The following is a 20,819-nucleotide window of genomic DNA, read 5'->3' on the forward strand; positions in this document are numbered from 1 at the left end:
TGTGTGCTGGGGGCTCTTGGGGAGGGAGATGTATGAGCAGGGTTCCCCTCTTTGCTGGGACAGACTGCTTGTGCCCAGAGGTGGGCAGTGGGTTGTCTCTTCTCGGCTCCTGAGACCTTGTTCTCAAATCTGCTTATAACTGCTTATTTCAAGACAAGCTGAGCAAGTACTGTGGCAAAACATCCTGTCATGCAGCTTTAACGGCACATGGGATGTAAGAGCGGGATGAACTGGTACTGAGGGTCATAACTCTGGCTTCTTCCAGCTCACAAAGGGCTCCAGCGCTTTGAGGCCATGGAATTCAGTTCAGCAGAGAGAGGCTCTGATCCTAGCCTTGCTGGACGAGACCTGGCACCTCGGCAAAGGTTCCTCTTCATGGAGATCATCGACAAAAAGGTAGCAACGATGCCTTTGTGATGTTGTCTCCCACAAGCTAGGCTGTTTCCAACTGGCCCAGGGCTAGAAAGAGGAGAGGAAGAGTGCATCTGCAGGCAACCAGCCTTCCCTAGGCAGGAGCCCTCCAAAGCAGCTGTGCAGGATGTCTCTGCTTGTGCCACAAGCAGAGCTGGGGGTTCCCTGCAGTGCTCTGGGGAGTGCTGAGGGGCAACAGCCCTTGCTGTCTCTGACTTCAGCTGCCCCACTGTGGACTATAATTGCCCTTTCCCTACCCACAGCACGGTCCACATCAGGCTGGGCACTTGTGCTGCCAGTGCAAGTACCACCAGCACTGCTGTGGCTGTTAACAGGGGGGCTGTGAATGAGCTGTTGCCACTCTCCCTGTCCCAGCCTTGTCATCTGAAAGTGGCTGCAGCTGCAGCAAGTACCACCCAGAGCACCTGGGGCCACCTGTGTCACCATGCAGGCCCTCTCTGAGCAGGTCCTTCAGCCTTTCTCCCCCTCCTCTCTCTTTCCAGCTGACGCTCTACACTTATAACTGGTCCCCAGACCTGGGGGCCAACCTGAACTGCTCCCTTACTCGCCTGCTGCAGTGGCAGAATGCTCGGTCCCACATTGTGCACTGCCTGCTCAGCCAGAAGCTGGGACTCTTCCACCACCACTGCTTCATGGACACACCGTGGCATGAGGACAGCAAGCAGGTAGGGCACCCTGCCAGGCAGGGCAGTCCTTTCCCCTTCAGGAAGGGCCTTGGCAGTTCGGGGGTCTGAGTAAGGTTGCAGTGTGTGCGCTTCTGTGCTTTTGTGTGCCAGCTGGCAAGGCATCCCCAGGTGCTCATGTGTCCGACTGTGGCTATGTCCAGCTAGGCTGGTGCTGTCTGCTCTTGGAGACAGCCAGAGGTGGAAAGGGAAGCCAGGTCCTGCTTCTGGCAGCGGTTATTTGTGACTGGATTATTTAGGGTGGAGGAGGCTGGGGAATGGGCTTCCCACTGCACATTAGGGCCATGCTAGGCCAAGGCCTGCTGTCCTTGGGACTGGTGATGGAGAAGGCTGACAGAGATGTCTGCAGATGGCCAAAACTGGGTTTTCTCTGTTCTTGTGGGTCCTTGCTCCAAGGCTGGCAGTAAGGAGGCTTTCATGGCTGTGTCTGCTTGCTTAGGAGCCAAATCCTTTCCTGAACTCCACTTTGGAGGTGGATGCGCTGATCCGGAGCTCCAGTCCCCCACCTAGCAAGGAACAAGGCCGGCTGAGCAGCTCTGCCCGCAGCCTGCCATCTCTGCACTTCCATCCCGATGTGGTGCCCTTTGATGAAGCTCTGCGGGATGTTACCACCATCAAGCGCATACCCCACGGGCCTGACTTGGGACCTTTTGACCCTGTGTCTTGGCATGGGGCTCAGTTCCTGGAAATCAAGAGCATGGAGAGGAAAGGTAAAGCAAGGGGCCTGATGTCACAGAAGCCTGTCTAATCATCTCACTCCTGGAGCTCAGAAAGAGCAGAACAAGAGTTTTGGCAGAGGGGATGGTTCTCGGCTCCTCCTGTCAGGGTGCTGTGAGGGAATGGTTTATGGCCTGTGTAGGGTGGGAGTGAAGGGGAGCTGGCAATACCTGGGGCTGTGGCTTGATACTCTTGTGGCTGCTTTCTTTCCCCCAGAACTGGAGAAGCAGATGAAGATTGAAAATCTCTTTGTTACCTGGCAGCAGAGATCGGCGCAGTCCAACATGCCTATCAGTGTGAGCGCAACCCAAGTGGGTGGGTGGCAGGCTGGGCCTTCCTACAGTGCACTGGTAGCACCAGCTTCTCTATGGCAAAGGGGAGCACTGGAGCTCAGAGCAGGGTGTATGTCGGGGATGGTGTTTGGCAGTGGAGCAGTGCGCTCTGCTTGAACTTCTGGGGTTGCTGGGCTCTAGCACCACACTTAGGCATGGGGCCTCGCTGCCCAGCACTGGAAAGGCTGTAAAGCAGGGGGTTCCCTCGAGAGTTTGATCTCCATTTGAGCAGCCGTGCAGCGCTGTGGACAGCCTGTTCCCAGGCTTGATGAGGGTTGTGTGCTGTAACTGTGTTCCTCTTGTGCTGTGCAGCTGGCAGACCTGGAGACCCTGAAGCAGTCCTCACGCCTGGTTCACTACTGTGCTACTCCCTTGCTTTTTGACCCAGCCTTCCGGCAGCAGATCCAGACTGACCAGCAGGGCAAGGTAGAGGGGAAGGTGAGTGTCAGCAAGCGCCGGTGGTGTTGGGCTTTGTGCAGTGGGGCAAAGGATGGCTTTGCAATCTTTTCCCAAGACAGGGCTGCTCTGAGCTCACCCCTGCATTACAGGATGAATTTGCACCCTGTGAGATGGAGACTGAGAAAATCCTTGGGTCCTTATAGCCTTTCTCCTGCAGCCGCACCATCCCTGGGGAAGACTGACTTCCGTTTTCTACTCGGGGAGTTCAGGGCTGAGTCTAGTGAAGCCATCAGAGAGCGCTGTCTGGTAGCGATCTGTTGGGGAAGCAAAGCTTCCCTTTATGCATTCAGCAGCCAGACCTGGTAAACGTTGCCTGGACCCAGCAAATAGCTGGAACAATTTAAAGCAAACCAGCTGAATCCTGAGCAGGTTGCAACCTGACAGACTAACCAGTGCAGATTCCATACCGGCTGTTCACGGTCTGTATGCATGTCAGAAGGGAAGGACAGGCTGTTGTAATTTATCTAAATGTCAAAAGGATTCTGACAGGGTCTTTAAGCAGAGGTTGCTACAGAAATTGAGCACTTGCAAGGAAAAGGAAAAGTATCATCACAGAATGAAAACTTCACTTTGTTTTTGGAACATAGCAAAATGAAAATTGGTTATTGAATTTGAAGAGCCTGGCAGCAGGGGTTTCAAGGTTGTGTATTGGGTTCTGTATCAGATCATTTATTGCAGTACATACGAGATGGCAAGCTTTGCAATGCTCTATGGCTGTTCAGATTGGTCAGAACAGAAAAAGACTGCAAGGAGCTCGAGTAGCCTGTGAAGTGAGAGGTATTGTGGGAGCTGGGACCTGGTTCCCAGTAAAACAGAGCACAATGTGGAGAGAAATTTGAACTTCTCCTGTATTGTACACTAACTGCAGAGCCTGTACAGACCAGACAGCCCAGTGGATTTCTTCAATTTGTGAACAGTTGGATACAAAAGGCAAACCATTTAGAGTACATCAGAAACGGGCGTTAGTATTATTGGTAATATTCCAATATGTTTCTAAAATACTAGCATGTTAATGCCTTCATCTGGACAGTAAGTGTGAGACCAAGCATCTTGTTACAAAGGCACTGAACTAGAGAGACTCAGAGAAGGTCAGAGAGTAGCAGGAGAGACCCCAGGTAAAGAGACTGCTCCTGGGTAGGTGAATGAAAGGTCAGATAGAAATCTGTAAAAGAGCCACAGGCTTGAGGTAGAGAGATCAAGAAAAGAAACCTCAGTCTCTTACAGCACAAAGACAAGGAGTATTCAAGACATCAAAAGGAGAACTGGAAGTAGTTAAAAGGAAACACTATTCCTATTCAGTGCTACTGAACTACTAGTAAATCCTGAGAATTCAGGAGGATTCATAAGGGGATTGGACTCTTACCATGGCAGTAGGAGCTGAAGCTCTGTTGAGCCTTGTGTGAACCAGTTGTAGAAGCCATTCTGTGGGGGTAGATGTGAATTTTCCCTTTCTGCCAGGGCACCTTTTCCTGCAGTCTGTTGCAGTCCTGTTAGGTCAGTCCATGGCTGGGTAAATCTTGGATCTTGTGTTTCAGCACATGCACTAGGACAGTGTTTGGGGAACTAGCTGTTAGTGCTCTCTGGCAGGGGGAGGTTTGCCCTCTGCTCAGCCAGGGCACCTGGTGGTGTCCCAGCAAGTGTCACCTGCTGGGGCCAGTCGCAGCAGGGCTCCGTAGGAAATTATTTTCTCTTCCAGAAGCGCCACCGCTCAAATGACTCTACAGCTTCAGGGAGAGACCGCAGCCACAGCTGTGACTCGGCAGAAGCACTGCCCTGCAAGGTGAAGGAGGAACCCTGGCTGCAGGAGATGTGCAATGCCTTCTTGCAGCAATACATCCAGTACCTGCAGAGCATGGGCTTCATTCTGGTCCAGGTCCGGCCACCCTCACCCACCACTCGCAGGTCAGTGACGTTCTGGGAACCCTGGTGTTGGAGAACAGCCAACACACTGAGCTATGCCCTGGTTTAACACAACAGGAGATGTTGGCTCGCCTGCTCAAGGCTGTCTCTGCTGTCATTTCCAGTAGCACCAGCCGGATCCGAGCTCTGGCAGCAATGGGTGTGGAGGGGAGAGGGTCCTTTTCCTACACGAAACCAAAAGCAGAAGGGAGTCCAAAGGTGAGTGCATGTCTCTTAGAGGGGTGGAACTGGGATAGAAGTCAGGCTGTGGAGTGGGGCAGTTCTCCTGGTTGGCTTTTGAATCAGTTTCAGGCAGAAAGGATGTGAGAGGGCAGAGAAAGCACCAAAGCCAAAAAAATGTCTGTCTAGATCAGCACCATCTTTGGAATCTTGGGTCAGATGAGACCTCCTTGCCCTCCTGCATGTCTTCCTGCAGCCCTCGGAGCCCCTTCCTGGAACTGGGTGGAGCCAGGGCAAATCTCAAAAGGATGGCAACAGCTTGGAGGGGTCTCAGAAGAGGAACAGGGTGACCTGGGGCCAGGACAGCTGCCTTTGGTTGTGATTCTGGAGGTTTACCTGTCAGAGAAGCCTCAGCATCTATAGTTAAGGGCAACTCTAGCGCAGAAGGATCTTTCGTTAGAGTAAGATGAATGCTGAAGTTGAAGATGTCAGAGAAGATAAAGCTGGAATGGCTCTACTGTGAGAGCAGGCTGAGGTTCCTCATTTCTAAAGAAGTGGCAACTAGGGAGGAACAGGACAGAGCTCTACAAAATCGCAGCTAACCTGGAAAAGGATTGACTCCTGCTGTGTTATTTGATACAACATCTAGACACCATCAAATGAAAGCTCACATCATCAGCTCAGTGTCCTCAAACTCTAGAGACACCCTGTCCTGAGTAAGCAGGAGGCAAAGGGAGCAGTGTGCCTGGTGTGCTCTCTCAAAGGCTGTTTTTTAGGTTAGAATTCTTTTCACAGTCAGCTCTGGCATGTCTGCTCTCCTCCCTCCAGTGAGGGTGCTCAGTTGATGAGGCTCCTTTGTTTCCACCTCTGCCAAAGCCTTGTGGCAGCCTTGCACCCTGGTGTGCGGGCTGCTTTCCTGTGCCAGAGAGCCTCTTCAGCTTTGTCCTTTTCTTCCCAGAGCACAAGCCCTGCTGTTGCCACCTATCATCTACAGAGAGCTCTTCCGGGTGGGATTGTACTGATGGAGTTGGCTTTCCAGGTAAGAAAGAACAATAAACAAAGTATGATCTCTGGGGGTTCAGGGACAGTCTTCAGAGGTGACAAAGTGAGTGACGAGGAGGACATGTGATTCTTCATTTCTTGTCCTGCCTCTCCCATGGTCCTGTAGCTGTGGATCAGCTAGGTATGGTTCTGCAGTGCTCAGAGCAGTAAGAGTTGCCTGGAGGGGGGCTAATAAAAGATGCAAAGGCTCAGCACCAGGTAGGGTGCTCTGTGCTCAGCCACGTGTTGGCTGGGCTGTCTTGGTTCAGACAGGAGGGGAGACAAAACATGGAGCAAGAGTGTCTGGGACCCAGCCCAGAGGGTGAAGCATAGGGGCTGTTCTCCTTCCCTGGAGAGGCCCAAGGCCTGTGCTATGCTCATGTGCTCTCTCCTCCAGGGCTATTACTTCTGTGTGAAGCAGTACGCGCTGGAGTGCTCGCGGATCCCCATGGGCCAGTCTGTGAACTCCCAGGTAATGGCTTTGCAGGCACAGCTGGTGCACCTCAGGGTCAGGGGATGCCTTGGGGGAGGCAGTGATCTCTGGGGCAGAGTGGGCATTTCAGGTGTAGCAAGTTCTGGAGAGCTCTGCTCCCTCCTCATGGAAAAGCAGAACTGCACAGAGCCTTCTGCAGCCACGTGCCCTCCATGGCATGTTGCTTGAGCAGATCTGGAGTACAGTGAAAGGAGGTGGGATGTTTGGCAAGAGGATGACTTTTATCCTAGCTTGGGGAGCAAGACAGAGCAGACTGGGGAGGAATAGGAGCAATTCTGGCAAAGATGACTGCTCCAGGCAAAGTCAGCGCGTGGAAAGCCAGAAGCTCTCTGCTTCCCTTGGAACAAGAAGGAAGTGGAATGGGAACAGGGATCTGTGAACATGGTTAGCTACCCTTTGCCAGAGGAGATCACTTTCTGCACCATGAGCCCTGGTTCTTGATACCTCTGTGCCTTGCTCTAGAACACCATGGGGTTGCCTGCTCCCTTCTCTTTTGGTGTGTCAGGGTGTCTCCTGCCTGTCCCCAGGGCACTGGGTGGCTGCCTAGAGGCTGGCTAGCCCCAGCCTGTCTGAGGCAGGAAGCATGCATGACCATACTGTCCTTTCCAAGGTGGCTGTGTAGCAAGGCTGCATCTTATATATGCCAAGAGTGGTGTCCTGAGCTTAGAGCCTGCCAGGACCTCACCTGACGGTTTGCTGAGCCTTTCCTGGGAAGCCCACATATGCACAGGGCAGGGTTACCAGGCTGCAGCTGGCATTGCAGGGAACATCCAGGCTCTCTCTGGCTGACTTGGGAAAAGACTTTGCCTGATTTTGCAGTGGGAGGGGATGATCCTGGGAGCAGCAGGCAAGAGGTGGGGGGCTTGCTGCAGGTGCCTGGCCAGCCTTACCACATGTTGGGACTAGCCCAGAGTTCCCCCAGGCGGGGCAGCTGAGCTCCTCAGCCCTTTTCTCCGCTTGTCCAACGCTGGGCCTGTGCAGGACAGGCTGGATGCAGGAACAAGGCTGGGCAGTGCCTTGTCCCTCTTCCCACTGGCTGTGCATCTCTCTCCATCAGGGCACTCTTACAGCCAGAGCTCGCAGCAAGAGCTGCATGGGACCCAGCTCCGTCTCTGAGTCTGCGGTATGTCCTCTCCTCCCAGTGCCATGCTGAGCACAGCAGGCCCTGCCAGTGCAGGGCTGAACTTCCCACCGGCTGTGCTTCCACCCTTCCTGCCCCAGTGTTCAGCTTTGGGAGCTGCCTCTTGCCTCCTGTGCCAGTGCCTTCTGTAGCAGTGGGCAGCACAGCTTGGGAGGAGGATGGGGTGGGCCCCAGGTGCTGGCATGGGGGCAGCGCCTTCTGTTTCTTGCTCTTCACCCTGCCTTTCCTGGGGCAGAGCTATAGGCTCCTCTCTGGGCTCATCCTGGCTGTGCAGGTTGCCATCTGGCTCATGGCAGCAGAAATGCAGGTGGTGCAGAGAGCAAGAGCAGCCTGTTCTCCTGCCAATGCCTCCTGCCTGCTGGTTTTCGCTGCTTGCCTCCTTAAACCAAGGGATTACGATGTGGGTCAACTGCCCAAAGGTGTCAGAGAGCCAAAAGACGTTAAAACTGTGAGCTCCTGGCATAAGAGCAAGGCTGAGGCCTTCACCATCACTGTCCCCTGGCACAGTAGCTGCAGTTGTGCTGGGAGCATGGCTGGGGTGAGTGTGTGTATGCTGGTGCTGCCTCGGTGAAGAACCAGCACGCTGTGCAGAGGTGATGGCCGTGTGCCGGAGGGATCCTCTCCAGGCACAGCTGTGACACACCAACCACCACTGGATCTGGCTTCTCAGCAGCCAGCCTGGGCTCCTGTTAGTTACTGAGCACAGGGCATTAGCAACTCTGCTGTTGCCCATCTCTGGGTCCATCCAATCCCCACAGGCCCCTGTGTTGCCTCCTGCTCTCAAGGGACATTCAGGGAGTCACTCTTTGCCTGTAAATCCAGAACTTGCTGGGGCTCCAGCCCTGGTGTGTCCTGTACCCGCTCAGGGACTAGGCAGTCAGAGCAGCACTCAGCTGAAAGGAGGCTGTATCCTCCTTCACAGCCATGTGGCTTTCAGCTCAAGGAGGGGGTGAACCTCATGCCAAAAGGGAGTCAGTGCCCATCAGTATGTGCTGCTGCTGGAGATCAGGAGCGGGGTCAGCTGTGGAAGGAGCCACCAAGCTGGATCCCTTGGGGCCAGGCCTGCAGGTCTGCTATTTGCACTGGGCACACAGCTTCTTGGCTGCATCCTGCTCTGGTGTCGGGGCAGGGGTGGCTGCACTGGCTCTGCCATGTCTTGCTGTCAGCAGGGCTTTGCAGGAGGGTGTGAGGTGCCTGGTAACATTCCTGCCTTGACTCCCTGTCCCTCTGCAGCTCTCTATGCTCTTCACGGAGGAGTGTGACAAGGTGCGGGACCTCATGCACGTGCATTCATTCAGCTATGACTTCCACTTGCGTATAGTCCACCATTATCTGCTGGGTTCCCACATGACTCTCCGCCAGGGCTACCATCTCACCAGCTTCCTGGAGGATTTCATTGCCCACCACCCCGACATCCCCAAATTTGGCCGCAACCACGTTTTCCAAGGTGTGTAGCTCAACATGTGATCGGTCTGGGGTTGATCGCCAGCCTATAACTTGGCAAAAGGTTTCCAAGTGCTTTACAAATAAACCTGACCTTTGGAGTACCCAGGGGGATGACAGAGAGAGGGTGACAGGAGGGGCCCAGCTCCAGGGGAAGTCCTTGCTGCCCTGTTGTGGAAGGGAGGTGGGTTTCTCTAGAGCTCTGTCCCCCAGAGTAGTTTGTAGGACACTGCTCTGGCCAGGTGAGAGAGGCACTGACCGTCTCCTGTGACAGCAATGTGTCCTCTTCCACTAGGCGTGCTGGCCCTGCCCACCAACATGATCACTGCACACCAGCTGTACAACTACATCGCTGACCACGCCAACACCTACCACATGAAACCCCTACGCATGACCCGGCTGGCCACAGGCAGTGACAACAAGAAGGGGACACCAGGCACAGAGCAGAATGAATATGCACTGGTCTCTATTTGGAACAGGTGAGTGCTTCTGCTGTAAGTTCCTGAAGCTGCCAGGGACTGATGGGTACCCCACAGTCCTGGGGTACCCCAAGGTGCCAGCAAAGCTAACCGTTCTACATAGTGCCGAGCAGCAGTTCTGCCCAGCTTTTCTGAGATGGCCAACAGGGGTGGTGTGCATGTGTGCACGTGCATTTGACATTTCCCATAGCGCTTCTGAGGAGTCCTGCTGTGTCAAATTCCCCATGCCCAGTAGTTCCATTGTGACCAAGAGCTCTGGAGAAACAAAGTGAGGTCCCCTTCATACTGATGTGCTTTTGCTCCCAGCTCGGGCTCCTACAAGGACTCTGAAGGTCTGCGTCATCATGACGACTTTGATGTGTCCCTCCTGGTGTGTCACAGTGCAGCACCGTTTGAGGAGCAGAGTGAGGCAGAGAGACGCATGCTCCGGTGAGCACTGGGGGCCCAGAGACATGACACCAAAGCTTCCTGGCTGGGGAGGAGGGCTCTGGGAGGGACTAGCTCTGTCTGGGACATCACAGGCAAGTTCGGTGCTGGCTGGGGAGGATCCTCGCAGGGAACTGGGCGGTGTCGTACCTGTCCTTGTCTGGGCAGAGAAGCACCCTTACTGCCAGGGACAGAGGCGCCCATGATTCGTTTGCAGCCCAGCTAAGGGAGCAGCCCTTCCCCGGCTCACAGGTGTCTCCTTGCTCTCAGCTTACATTTCTACGTCATCATGACTAGCCAGCGGGAGCTCTTTCCCCGGCTCACAGCTGACATGCGACGCTTCAAGAAGCTGCCGCGCTTGCAGCGGGAAGTGCTGGAGCCTGTGGTGGGCCGGGCGGCCTGGGAGGCAGCGGAGCCAGAGACAAGCCTGGGGCGGCAGCAGCCAGCAGAGCAGGAGCTGTGGCAGGACGTGGAGGACAGCAGCGAGTTCTACGCGGGGGGCACGCAAGTCAAACTGGGACCAGGGCTCTTCTACACCTCGCCACTCTTCCCCTTGCTGGCCTCTGAGGTGGCCTCAGCCCAGAAGCAGCTCAGCAGCATGGTGCAGCTGGCCAAGTGCCACTGCCGCAGGGACAACCTCTGGAAGCGCCTCTTCCTTCTGGAGCCTCTAGCTTCTGACAAGCTGAAGCTGGGCAAGCTCTCGCTGGTGGAGCTGGAGGAGCTGCTCGACGCCGTGCATGGGAAATCCATTGCTGACGTCGACCCCCAGCTGGTGAGCAGCAGGGATGGAGCCATGGTGCACAGCAGCCATTGTTCTGCTCTGGGGATGGAGTGGGGTGCCAGGTGAAGGGCCTGCGGGGGACATCTCTTACTGCTTGGTGGGAGGATAGAGGCAGGAATATAGCTCCTAGCTGGCAGGGGAAGGGGGAGACTGCATGGACCTGTCTATGGAGAGTGAATAGCCCTAGGTCAGCATGCCTCAGTGGGCTGTGAGGGATGCATCTGATTCGGGGTCTGAAGGCTGCTGTAGCATTATGGCTGCTGGGTGCCATGGCTAGAGGGAGGCTGAAATCAGCCCTTCTCTATGCCCACAGGGTTGCTTCCTCACCATGACAGTCTCCTGGTACCAGAGCCTCATCAAAGTGCTGTTGAGCCGCTTTCCGCAGAGCTGTCGGCACTTCCACAACGCTGAAACCGGCACCCAGTATCTGGTAAGACACAGCTGTCACCCACCTGCAGCTTCTCTCCCCTGTCCAGGGCTTCTCCCTGCTGTGGCTTCTCAGTGTGCGTCTGGCATGTGCTGTCAGGACTATGTGGGCACCATCATGATGTTGGTCTCCACTCTGCTACTGGTGCAACATGAGGTGTGCGCTCCTGTGGTACAGCAGTGTCTGTTTGTCTGGCCCCAGGCAGGCAGGTCGGACACTGCACCTGCCGAGCCTCATGCCATGTATAGCCCCATGGTTTGGCAGTGTCACCTGTGAGCCAGGCAGACTTGCACCTTCACAGCTCTATCATGCTACTCGTCCCGCATGTCAGCACGTCCCTGGGTGGGTGTTGTTTGTATCCCTGTCCTGGGGTTTGTAGTGTCTCCTTTCCAACATGTGCTGTGGCTCTCCTGACAGGTCGTGCTCAACCAGAAGTTCACGGATTGCTTTGTTCTTGTGTTTCTTGATTCCCATTCAGGAAAGACGGTAAGAACTTGGGAACGTAAGAGCAGCTATATTGGCTCAGGCCAGGGATCTGTCTAGATTCATCCAGCAGTGGCCAAGGGCAGGTGCACATGGGGAGAATAAGAGCAGGTCAAGAAGCTTCTAACACCTTTCCTAAATACTGTCCCAACACCTGACAATTCATAGTTCAGGCCCGTCCTTAGCTAGAAGTGACCTTTGCATTTATTTAATAGCCCTCTGCAGCTTTATTTCCTTTGGTTAATTTCTGGCATCCATGATTTCCTCTGACTTGTAGCTCCATGAGGCAGTTACAATAGAGGTGAAGAGCTACCTTCCTTGGCTTGTTTTTGAACCTCCTTCTGCTCTTTTCATATGATACCCCTTTGTTCTTGTATTGGAAAACAGTGAGCAGTTGATCCTCTTTTCCTTCACAAGGTTGCTTTTGGATCATGCTTTCAGCTGTCTCTCTATCCAGGCTAAAGAGTCCTTCTCTCCTTGTGTATTCAGTCCAAAGCCAGATGACACTGGGTCTGGCTGGGAGGGGTCACCAGTGCTGTGGGCTGCTCCTGCCTGGGCAGAAAGGAAGGGGACCTGCACCCTGAGGATCCCAGCAAACCTGCGTGGGCCTTGGCCACCTTTGTTCTTGAGGGCAAAAATACTCTGCTTTCAGCTCTGCTCCCAGGTGCGTTGCAGGATGGGTCACAGGGAATGCAGCTCCATGTGAAAGCAGGGGATCTACAAGACACTTCAGTCCACAGTGAGGCTTTTGCAGAAACTAGCGCAACTGATCCTTTTTGTAAATAAATCACACTCCATCTTAAAAGCAAGTAGGGGAGACAGAAGAGGTGGTGCCTGATAGAAGGCTGCTCAGTGCCTCTAGCCATCTGATGGTAAAAAGCCCTTCCCATTTTGTGCTGGAGCTTTTGTTGTGGCCAGTTCTATCCTGTTCATGCCAGTGGTAGCTCAGAGCTGAAACCACTCTTCACTGCAGGTACCCGCTTCCTCCCTGGTCCCTTAGATTCACCTCTGTATCTGAAGGTGGAATTTTTGCTAACTCCGTGTTGCTGTGTTAAGCAAGCTCTGCTCTTAAGCCTCCCTTTCCTTCCCAATGGCTTCATTGTCTTTCAGAGCCCTTCAGGGCTCAGGTCAGCTTTTGTAAATACAGGTGTCTGGGACTGCACACTGTTCCTGAGGGGCCTCAGCAGAGCGTTCTGCGACTGCCCTAAGGCTTTTCTGTCCCTGCTCAGTGGTTCTGGTACAGCCTAGGGTGGTATTTGGCTTTTCGTGGTCAGGTCTCGCTGGTCATAGCGTCACCTTGTGGTCATTGATATGATACGCCCAGACCCTACATCACCTCACCCAATGACTCCCATCTTGTAACAGAAATCCTTTGTGTTCCTCACGTTGTATTTTGCGCTTAACATTAATCCCATTCCTGTGGCCTCTCAAAAGTCTCTAGGGCTTTTTTGCATTATCCCAATCTTCTTTTGTATTAGTGCCTCAAATTTTATCAGCACGCTCCTCATCTTTGTGCCAGACTCATTAAAGTACTAGGCAATGTGAGTCCCAAAACCTGTCCTGGAGGAACTCCATTTGTAACCTCTCTCCAGCCTGCTGCTTCCCCTTTCAGCACTACCATCTTCACCTTATAATTTTTGCGTTAATTCCTGTCTTCTCAGCTTACCTAAATTTCCCATGTGGCACTACATCAAATCCTTCCTAAAGCTCAGATAAGATATACCATGATTCCGTTGTCTAGAAATATTACCTTATCAAAGAGAACTCTAGCATTAGCAGATCACTTTGGTAACACCGAGCTGCATTTTCCTCATGGTTCTTTCTCTCTGAGCCTGCTCTAAAGCCTTGCACGCTGCTGGAGTTAGGCTCACAAATCACTTTCTCTTCCCTCTTAAATGATGGTGGTGCGTTTGCTGTTTTGCAGTTACACAGATGTTCTCATGGCTTTATGAGTTTGTTAGGGGACCCTGGCTACTAGATGTGCTGTGTTTCAGCTCTGGAGAACATCCAGTCCCTGTGTCTTGCCTCCATGATGCTGATCTGAGTGCACTATGTTGCTCACGTTTTTCTTCTGCTTCAGCCCCTGCAACCTTCTCTTCTGAACCCTGTTCTCTGCTCCCCTCTGCCCCTGCCCTGCCTTGTCAGTACAGTCACTAATGAGAATGGAGCAGCCGGCATTTATTTTTAGGATTGCAGTTATTACATTTAATCTCCTCCCCTTCCCCATTTGTTGCACTCCTACTCTTTGCCTTAGAAGAAGAAGAAATTTCCCTCTAATTTCCCTGGAAGCCCCTATTACTGTGGAGGCAGTAGGATCCCCTCCTCTCCTGAGGCTGCTGCTGGGGTTGGTATAACTGCAGATGCATGGGGGCTGGGACAGAGTGAGTAGGCAAGTCCTTGCACCTAATTTTCACCAGAAAAATTGGGAGGAGGCTCAAACATGCTCTGTCACAGGAGGAGGCACCAGCTTAGTACCGTTGGCATTTTGGGACTTCTCCCAATATCTGCCCGACACTGCCAAAAAAGTGCCCACGCACCTGGGCTAGGGTCTGCAGAGTGCTTGTCTGAATCCTGTCCCCTGACCAGCTCCTCCCTCTCAGCAGAGCCTCACCGTGGTTTTCCGGGAGCCGTTCCCAGTGCAGCCCCAGAACAGCGAGAGCCCTCTGCCACAGCTTGTGTCTACGTACCACCACCTGGAGTCAGTTATCAACACCGCCTGCTTCAACCTCTGGACAGGCCTGCTCTAGCACTGGCACCCGTGTCCTGGAGCGATGCGTGTACTGGACCTCTCTGCGCCGCTACACGACGATGGGGAAGAACAGGCCTCTGGGAGGGACCTGTGCTCTGGCACTGCAGGCAGCGCTGCTAGCGGCACGCATGGGTACTGAACTGAGGACTCTGGGGATACGTACCTCCATCGTTTGCTGGCTGGCTGGTGTGGCCCTCACTGTGCTGTTTTCGGTGGGTTTGATACTGAATGACCTTGAACCGAACCGCAAGGGCAGGAGCTCGGCTGCCGTGGCTTGGCTGAAGCAGAGCGACTCTCAGGGACATGGCTCGCATCTGCAGGTGAGTTCTGCCTGCTAGGAAGGCACAGATGAGCACGCTCAGCCCGTCTTCTGCACAGGGCGGCACCGCACAGCGCTCTGGCTTTAGGCCGAAAGACTCCTGAACTTCAGGGCTCTGGGCAGTGAGGCTGCCCACTTCTGGCCCTTTGCTTTCAATCAGGAGAGCACTGAATGGAACAGGAAGGGTGAACTGGACCAGGGGAAGGTTTTATGGAGATGTACATTAAAGCCATTGATATATCTGTTAAATAAACTGAACCAGATCCCTGCTTGTGTGCTGTAGGCTAGGATGCGGAAAGCCTCCCGTAGGGGATGCAGAGGCAACCCTGGCTGTGGGGCTGGCTGGGTTTGCACCAGAGTCTCATGCTTGCTCCAGAGCAGGCGCAGCAGGGCAGACAGCCCCGAGTGTCCACAGGCCTGTTACCTCTGTTCAGGCAGCCTGTGAGGGGTCTGCTTCACTTTCCCCTCCTCCTGCAGGGTCAGTGCTAGGCACTGCCGGACTTGGAAGCCCAGAGCCCTCTTCCTACAACTCCAGGCACCAGCTGGAGCTGGAGTGGGAAAACTCCTGCCCTTCCCAAAGCGTGAATGCTCCCCTCGGCAGGGGAGACTGGAAATCTTGCCCTGGACACCCCTGCAGACTGGAAGTGACAGGTCTCCTGTGTACCTTAAGTCATCTACAGGGGTGCCCACGCCATCCCCAGATATGACATGCTGCAGATGGTACTTGAGCAGATGAGTGTCCAACTCCTTAGGCTGGACCCCAGTAGGGCCTGGGGAAGGGAAATACGACATCGATGGTCCTAACTTTGCTCTAGGAATGATCCCACCCACCACCACCCCCTAGTCATAGAGAAGACAGTCCCACTCCTCTCTTAAGCCATTGCTTCGACTTTTATTCCAGTGGTTTCCTTGTTTTACTCTGCTGCCTTGTTGGTCCCACCATGCTGCAGCCGTCGGCTCTCCCAGTATGTGCGCAGCCAGCCCAGACCTTCCATGGTATCTCCTGCAGTGACAGACACGGTTTCCTGCTGGTACCCCCAGGCAAGCTGGAGCGGCTTCTGCTCTGGGCAGGGCTCTCATCCCCAGATGGGGACTCTGATGCCCACTACCCGCTAGCCCCCGGGACCTGCCTGTCTTCACATGGTACCCAGCCAGCTGGTCCATGCTTGGACCTGCCAGTGGGGCTCAGACTGCCTGCAGGCCCCACTCACCTTTTGGAGCATACTCGCACCCCACGTAGCCAGTGTAGCCAAGGGACTCCAGGAGCTCAAAGATGTAGGGGAAGTTCAACTCCCCAGGACTGTCGGGCTCATGCCGCCCTGGCACCTGTGCAATCTGGATATGACCTAGAGAGGGAATGGGAGATGCTCTGCCCAAGGCAGCCCTGCCTGTGGTCTTCTCTAGGCATGAGACAAGGTGACCCAAGAGCAGCCCCACATCCCTCGTCAGCCACAGCAGAGCGTGGGGCAGGAGGGTCCCATCTCAAAGCCACTCCTGCACCACGGCCACAGAGGAGCCAGTTCGGGTGCAGGGCATTACCAATGAGTGGGAAGTATGTCTCCAGGTTGCGTGACAAATTCCCATCCATGATCTGGCAGTGGAAGAGGTCCTGTGGGAGAAAGGAGATGGATGGTGCAGCTGTTCAGTGAGCCATCAAGGAGGGCTGTGCTACGGTCCCTGTCCCCCCCGCCACGTCCCCAGGAGGGGATAACAAGTCCACAGCCCCTGGGAGCCCTGTGCAAGGCTCCCTGGTGGAGGTTGGACCCTGGAGATCTTCAATGCTGACTCACCAGCTGCAGCTTCAGGTTGGGCCGTCCTACTTTCTCCAGGATGGCAGCAGCTAAGAGTGCAAGAAGTAAGAGACCATCACCCCCAGGCTGTAAGCTTCATGGTGAAGCCCTGAGACCCCCCTTCATTGACTGCGCTCCCTCAGCATCTCCCTGCAGGTGAGGCAACCTCCTGCTTTCTGTGCTCCCTTAGCATCTCCCTGCAGGTGAGGCAACCTCCTGCGTTTCAGACTTTGGGGACCCTTCTCCTCCCTTCAAGGAGACTTTGGGGAGAGATGTCTGCCTTACCTTGGTGCGGGGTGTTTAGATAGTAGCGAGGGTCAGTGATGCGGTTGTTAATAGGCTCCACGAGTCCAATCATGTCTTCCTGTAACACAGTAATGTCACCCTGCGAAGCATCCTGTCACCTCTGCAGCAGGCTGGTGGGGGATTCTTCATCCTTGGTACCCTAAGAGCTGCACCCACAGAACAGGACCCATTCCCCCCTTACCTGGGCCAGGAGGCCAGCAGCATATCTGAGATTCTCAATAAAGGTGGTTTCCATCTCGCCTGCCACTGCTGCCCGATCTGCGCCCAGGGGAACCCGCCCAGCCATCAGATGGATCCTACAGACACAGAGGGATCAGCCAAAGGCACCAGGTCCAGTCTCCAAGCAGCTGGTCAGATCTAATACACCTTCCTCTGCCGATGGAAAACGGGGCCAGGCTGGGGGAGCAGACACAGAGGGGGGGTAAGAGGAGCCACGTGGAGGCATGACAGGTGCCAGTGAGCTGCTGGGACACAAACACACGCCATCCCCCCTCAGTACGCAGAGGGCCGTCTTTGAACCTTTTGCCTGACAAATCACAGACCTTGATTCTTCCCTCTTTTGCCAGCTGCCTCCAGCTCTTTCACCCTGAGGCCGGAGCTTGGGGTCTTGCTCCTGGGGCTGCCCTGAGGCCAGCACGATGGGCAGCAGGCATGCTGCCTCTGCCAGGGGCAGGTCGGATGCCTTGTCTTACTGCTTAGAGCAGGGAGGGGAGGTGGCCAGTGCTGGACTATGCCAGGCTGCGTGCAGAGCTAAATGGCCAGGTGAGAGCAAGGCTCTTCAGCAATCGTTTGGGGAAGGCATCCAGCAGAAACAAAAGCCTTTTCACTCTGCCCGTTACCAGAGAGTGCAAATAGGTCTGGGCAACCCCCGGCCTGCGTGGCCCATGCCCTCCGCAGGGCTTTCGAGTGTTTCTAAGGGTAAGAATGATGCAAAGTAAACGGAATAAAAGGTCCGTGTTGGTTTTGTGAAGGGGGTTGTGCCAGGCTAATCACATCTCTTAGAGGGCCTCTCCTGTGCTGTCATCGGTGATGATGACGGCCTTCAATAAAGCCACTGTTGCGGTGTCCTGGGGTAAGCAACTGGTCTAATTGGGGAGGAGAAAGGGAGCATTATCATGGGGACTGTCGTGCGGAGGTGCGGACAAGAGCCTCCACGGCGAAGGGCAGGGTTAGGTCAGCTCCCAGCGAGCGCGTTAAGGCCGTGGCCCCGCGCGCCGGGGTCTGCAACGAACGGCCTCCCGCCCGACGCAGCCAAGCAGGGAGACCCTGCCCGGGGGAGGCTCGGTGACCCGGCGGGCTGAGGGCACTGCGGCGCCAAGAGCGAGCCCGGCTCGGAGGAGGAGCTGGCGCAGCAGGGCTGCGGAGGAGCGCCTGGGTGCCGCCGGGGCGCCGCAGGAGCGGGGGGTCCTGCCTCGCACCTACCTGGGGCAGCCCACCGCCTTGGCGTACTGCACCGCCGTGGCCAGGCCCTGGCGGAAGGCAGCCTGGCGCCCGGGCACGGCCGCCAGCCCCATCTCGCCCGCCTCCTGGTCCCCTAGGAGAGAGCGGCGGGGTCAGCGGCACCGGGGCACCCCCGCGCCCCCCACCCACGCAGCCCGATGGGGAAGCGGCGGTACCGGGGGGGGTGTTGAGGAGGACGATCCGCACCCCCGCCCGCTCCGCCGCGGCCCGCAGCTCCTCGGCCGGGCAGCCCGCCGGCCAGGCCGCTTCCGCCGCCCCGAACCCGGCGGCCGCCGCCGCCTCCAGCCGCGCCGGCAGCGCCCGGAGCTGCGGGAACAGCCACGACACGTTGGCGGAGAAGCGCAGCGACATGGCGGGCGGCGGGGGCGGTGCCAGGCGGAGTAGGGGTGGGGCCATGGGGCAGGGGCGGGGCCGAGGCGGCGCGGGAGCGCGCCGCCGCGTGGCGGGTGGCGCCCGGGCAGCCCGGCAGGTGCGTCCCGCGTGTGCCCCGGCGGCCGTGGGCAGCGACGACCCACCCGTGGGGCTGCTGGGAGGGGTCCCCTCGCGGATCCAACACCCGTAGCACTCTGCCCTGCGAGCGTGTAACACGGCGTCGGCTCCAGCGTGTGCCCGCGGCCATGCCGGCGTGGGGTGCCGCGGGGCCCGTGTGGGTCGGCGGCCCCACGCTCCGGCCCAGCAGGCAGAGGCGGCCCCACGCTGCCTGCAACACCGGCAGGGTGGCTGTCTTCGTCAGAGGGGCTGCGGGACAGGGGCGTGCTGGGGGGCGGCTGTTGGGTGGGGCAGCTGGCATCCTCCTTGGGAAAGGTGTTTTTGCCAGGTGTTGGGCTGACATACACAAAGCGCCGTGTTAATTGGTTTCCTGGGGAGCTTGTCTCTAACAGTGTCTCATTATGCGAGAAACACTTTCTCTTTTGTCCCACGCTCTGCATATTTTACCATAAAATGTTCATCTCCACTTCTGCAGAGCCGTGGCTCCGGTGCGCGGGAGTCCGACCTCTGCGGTGCCCGTGACCAGCCCCGCATCCCCGGTTCCTGTCCCTCATGCTCTCTGCACCTCCAGGCACAGCTCGCAGGCTGCACGGCTGAGGTGTGAGTCCTGTCCAGCTCGTGGCCACCCAGGGGCTGTTCTGTGGCTGGCAGAGGTGGCACCATGAGCTGTGAACATTTTGCAGCCCTTGTGCTGAGCCTGCTCCTGGCGGCTCTCACCTGTCTGCCCGCACCTGGGGAGCCCTGCGTGCTCCGGCTCCTCTGTGACCGCGGCAGAAGCCCTCCGCAGGCCCCAGCCCCGTGGCCTGCTGCAAGCCCCAGCAATTCACAGTAGTTTGGGAGAGCCCAGCGGCAGCGCCGCCTCGGCAGAGGCCAGCCACGGTGAGAGGTTTTTGGTGGGAGGTCAGGGCAGTGCCGGCAAAGGGGAGAGCAGTGGCGAAGCTATCCGTTAAAGAGCCTCAACTCAATTAAGGCTATTGATTAATCAATTAGAAGAAGCTTTACTCAACTTCTCAGTACTAATCCAAACTGTCCCCAGTGATGGACAGCTGTGCAGGGGGTGGCGTCTGTGTCCCCAGCACATGCGTCCCCAACGCACGTGTCCCCAGCCCACATCCCAGCGCGCGTCCCCAGCACACAGACTGCTCCCTGCCGCAGCCGCCATGCCGGGGGACCGCTGCGCCTTCCACGTGTCCTTCTGCAGCCTCGCTCCATGGTGCGTGGGGGTTGGTGTTCCCCTTCAATCACACCCGGGGGCACCTGAGTGCACTGGGCTCAGCACCGGCCAGCGGGTGGGTGGCAGAGCTGCACGGGAACCCCCAGAACGAGGGGTGGCACCTGCCTGGCCTGGGGGTGCAGCCTCGCTGGGTCGTTGCACCTTGGGACTGGAAAGGCGCCTGCCGAGGCCCTGTGCCATTCCGGCCCCGGCAGTCCCGGCCGCATCTCCAGCTGGAGGCCGGGCACCGGGCAGGGGCAAAGCCCAGGAGGCGAGAGCAGGAGAGCTTTGGTGGGGGAGCAGCGAATAAACACACAGCCAAGCTGGGGCCGTGCGGGTGACCCGGACAGCGAGTCAGGAATGCGGGGAGCCCTTACAGCAAACCTGCCCTGCCGATGGCAAGCGAAGCTGCTGGGCTCCGCGCTGAAGCATTAATGGCGTCTTTATATCTCTGGTAATATATCGCATTGATTTTCTCTTGTTATAACTGCGGTTCCTGCATTGCAGGCCGGTGTTTTGTCACTTTACCTTGACAGGGCGCAGTGGATTTACGCTGTGCCACTTGCAGCTCTGGAGCCATGTGCCACACTGGCACTGGGGCCTGCGCCCAGCACCCGCAGTTTGGGGGAGCTGGCACGAGCGTGGGGTCAGACCAGCACCTGTGTCCCCCCAGGGCAGCGGGGAGGGGGGCGAGCGGGGCGCTGGCGCGGGAGGGCAGCTCGGTGCCGAGCATCCCTGGTGCCGCCTGGGAGTTTTATTGGCCCAAAGAAAACGTAGCTCCTGCATATTTTATTAGTGAGCTGACATTTCGGTTCTGGCCTCTATGACAGCCGGGGTGGAGAGGTGGCAGGTGGCCCCTGCACCCCGGCACAGTGCCACAGCAGCAGCAGCAGCCAAGCCAGCCCCCCCCCCCCCGCCCCGAGCCCACTGCAGTGGGGGCACCAGTCCTCTCAGTACCCCATAAATCCCCCAGCTCGTTGTGCTGCGGGGAAGGTTTTATCTCTCTTCTTCTTTATGAAACACATTTTAATTTAAATTGACATTTCTGCATTTTAACTACCTGTCCCTGGGCTCCC

The 20,819-nt window shown here is 56.4% G+C and overlaps 2 protein-coding genes across 22 annotated transcripts in view; one reads left to right on the forward strand and one right to left on the reverse strand.

The window, feature by feature from the left end:
• The window catches only part of SZT2 (SZT2 subunit of KICSTOR complex), a 60,786-nt gene extending 45,298 nt beyond the window's left edge, over positions 1 to 15,488 (forward strand). For 10 of the 21 annotated variants that reach the window (XM_041127566.1, XM_041127570.1, XM_041127559.1 and 7 more), the window contains 17 exons: positions 266 to 396; positions 915 to 1,097; positions 1,555 to 1,825; positions 2,049 to 2,128; positions 2,477 to 2,602; positions 4,320 to 4,525; positions 4,648 to 4,741; positions 5,661 to 5,741; positions 6,141 to 6,215; positions 7,294 to 7,359; positions 8,611 to 8,824; positions 9,116 to 9,299; positions 9,606 to 9,728; positions 9,996 to 10,497; positions 10,820 to 10,936; positions 11,351 to 11,419; positions 14,017 to 14,753. In XM_041127566.1, coding sequence (XP_040983500.1) covers positions 266 to 396; positions 915 to 1,097; positions 1,555 to 1,825; positions 2,049 to 2,128; positions 2,477 to 2,602; positions 4,320 to 4,525; positions 4,648 to 4,741; positions 5,661 to 5,741; positions 6,141 to 6,215; positions 7,294 to 7,359; positions 8,611 to 8,824; positions 9,116 to 9,299; positions 9,606 to 9,728; positions 9,996 to 10,497; positions 10,820 to 10,936; positions 11,351 to 11,419; positions 14,017 to 14,163 — 2,669 coding nt within the window. In that variant the 3' untranslated portion in view covers positions 14,164 to 14,753. Of the gene's footprint in view, positions 1 to 265; positions 397 to 914; positions 1,098 to 1,554; positions 1,826 to 2,048; positions 2,129 to 2,476; positions 2,603 to 4,319; positions 4,526 to 4,647; positions 4,742 to 5,660; positions 5,742 to 6,140; positions 6,216 to 7,293; positions 7,360 to 8,610; positions 8,825 to 9,115; positions 9,300 to 9,605; positions 9,729 to 9,995; positions 10,498 to 10,819; positions 10,937 to 11,350; positions 11,420 to 14,016; positions 14,754 to 15,385 lie in introns of those variants that run through there. The other 11 variants (XM_030031941.2, XM_041127569.1, XR_005933635.1 and 8 more) reach the window with 10 other exon arrangements.
• HYI (hydroxypyruvate isomerase (putative)) lies at positions 15,357 to 18,405 on the reverse strand. The gene is made up of 8 exons (XM_030031947.2): positions 18,197 to 18,405; positions 18,003 to 18,114; positions 16,762 to 16,876; positions 16,560 to 16,638; positions 16,275 to 16,324; positions 16,024 to 16,093; positions 15,696 to 15,830; positions 15,357 to 15,487 (listed from the first exon to the last, which is right to left on the reverse strand). Exons 1-8 carry the CDS (start codon positions 18,390 to 18,392, stop codon positions 15,399 to 15,401), a joined length of 846 nt encoding a protein of 281 aa, XP_029887807.1. The 5' UTR covers positions 18,393 to 18,405; the 3' UTR covers positions 15,357 to 15,398.
• Between the last annotated feature and the right edge of the window lie 2,414 nt (positions 18,406 to 20,819).

This window comes from Aquila chrysaetos, chromosome 12 (assembly GCF_900496995.4).
Source record: "Aquila chrysaetos chrysaetos chromosome 12, bAquChr1.4, whole genome shotgun sequence".
In the NCBI taxonomy this organism is placed as follows: Eukaryota; Metazoa; Chordata; class Aves; order Accipitriformes; family Accipitridae; genus Aquila; species Aquila chrysaetos.

What these genes read in the sequence shown, in the direction of transcription:
- HYI (XM_030031947.2), bottom strand. Translation starts at nt 18,392, where the DNA reads ATGTCGCTGCGCTTCTCCGCCAACGTGTCGTGGCTGTTCCCGCAGCTC. An exon ending in TCTAAACACCCCGCACCAAG is followed by an intron (nt 16,325 to 16,559) that starts GTAAGGCAGACA and finishes TTGCACTCTTAG; the next exon opens with CTGCTGCCATCCTGGAGAAA. An exon ending in CCAACCTGAAGCTGCAGCTG is followed by an intron (nt 16,094 to 16,274) that starts GTGAGTCAGCAT and finishes TTTCTCCCACAG; the next exon opens with GACCTCTTCCACTGCCAGAT.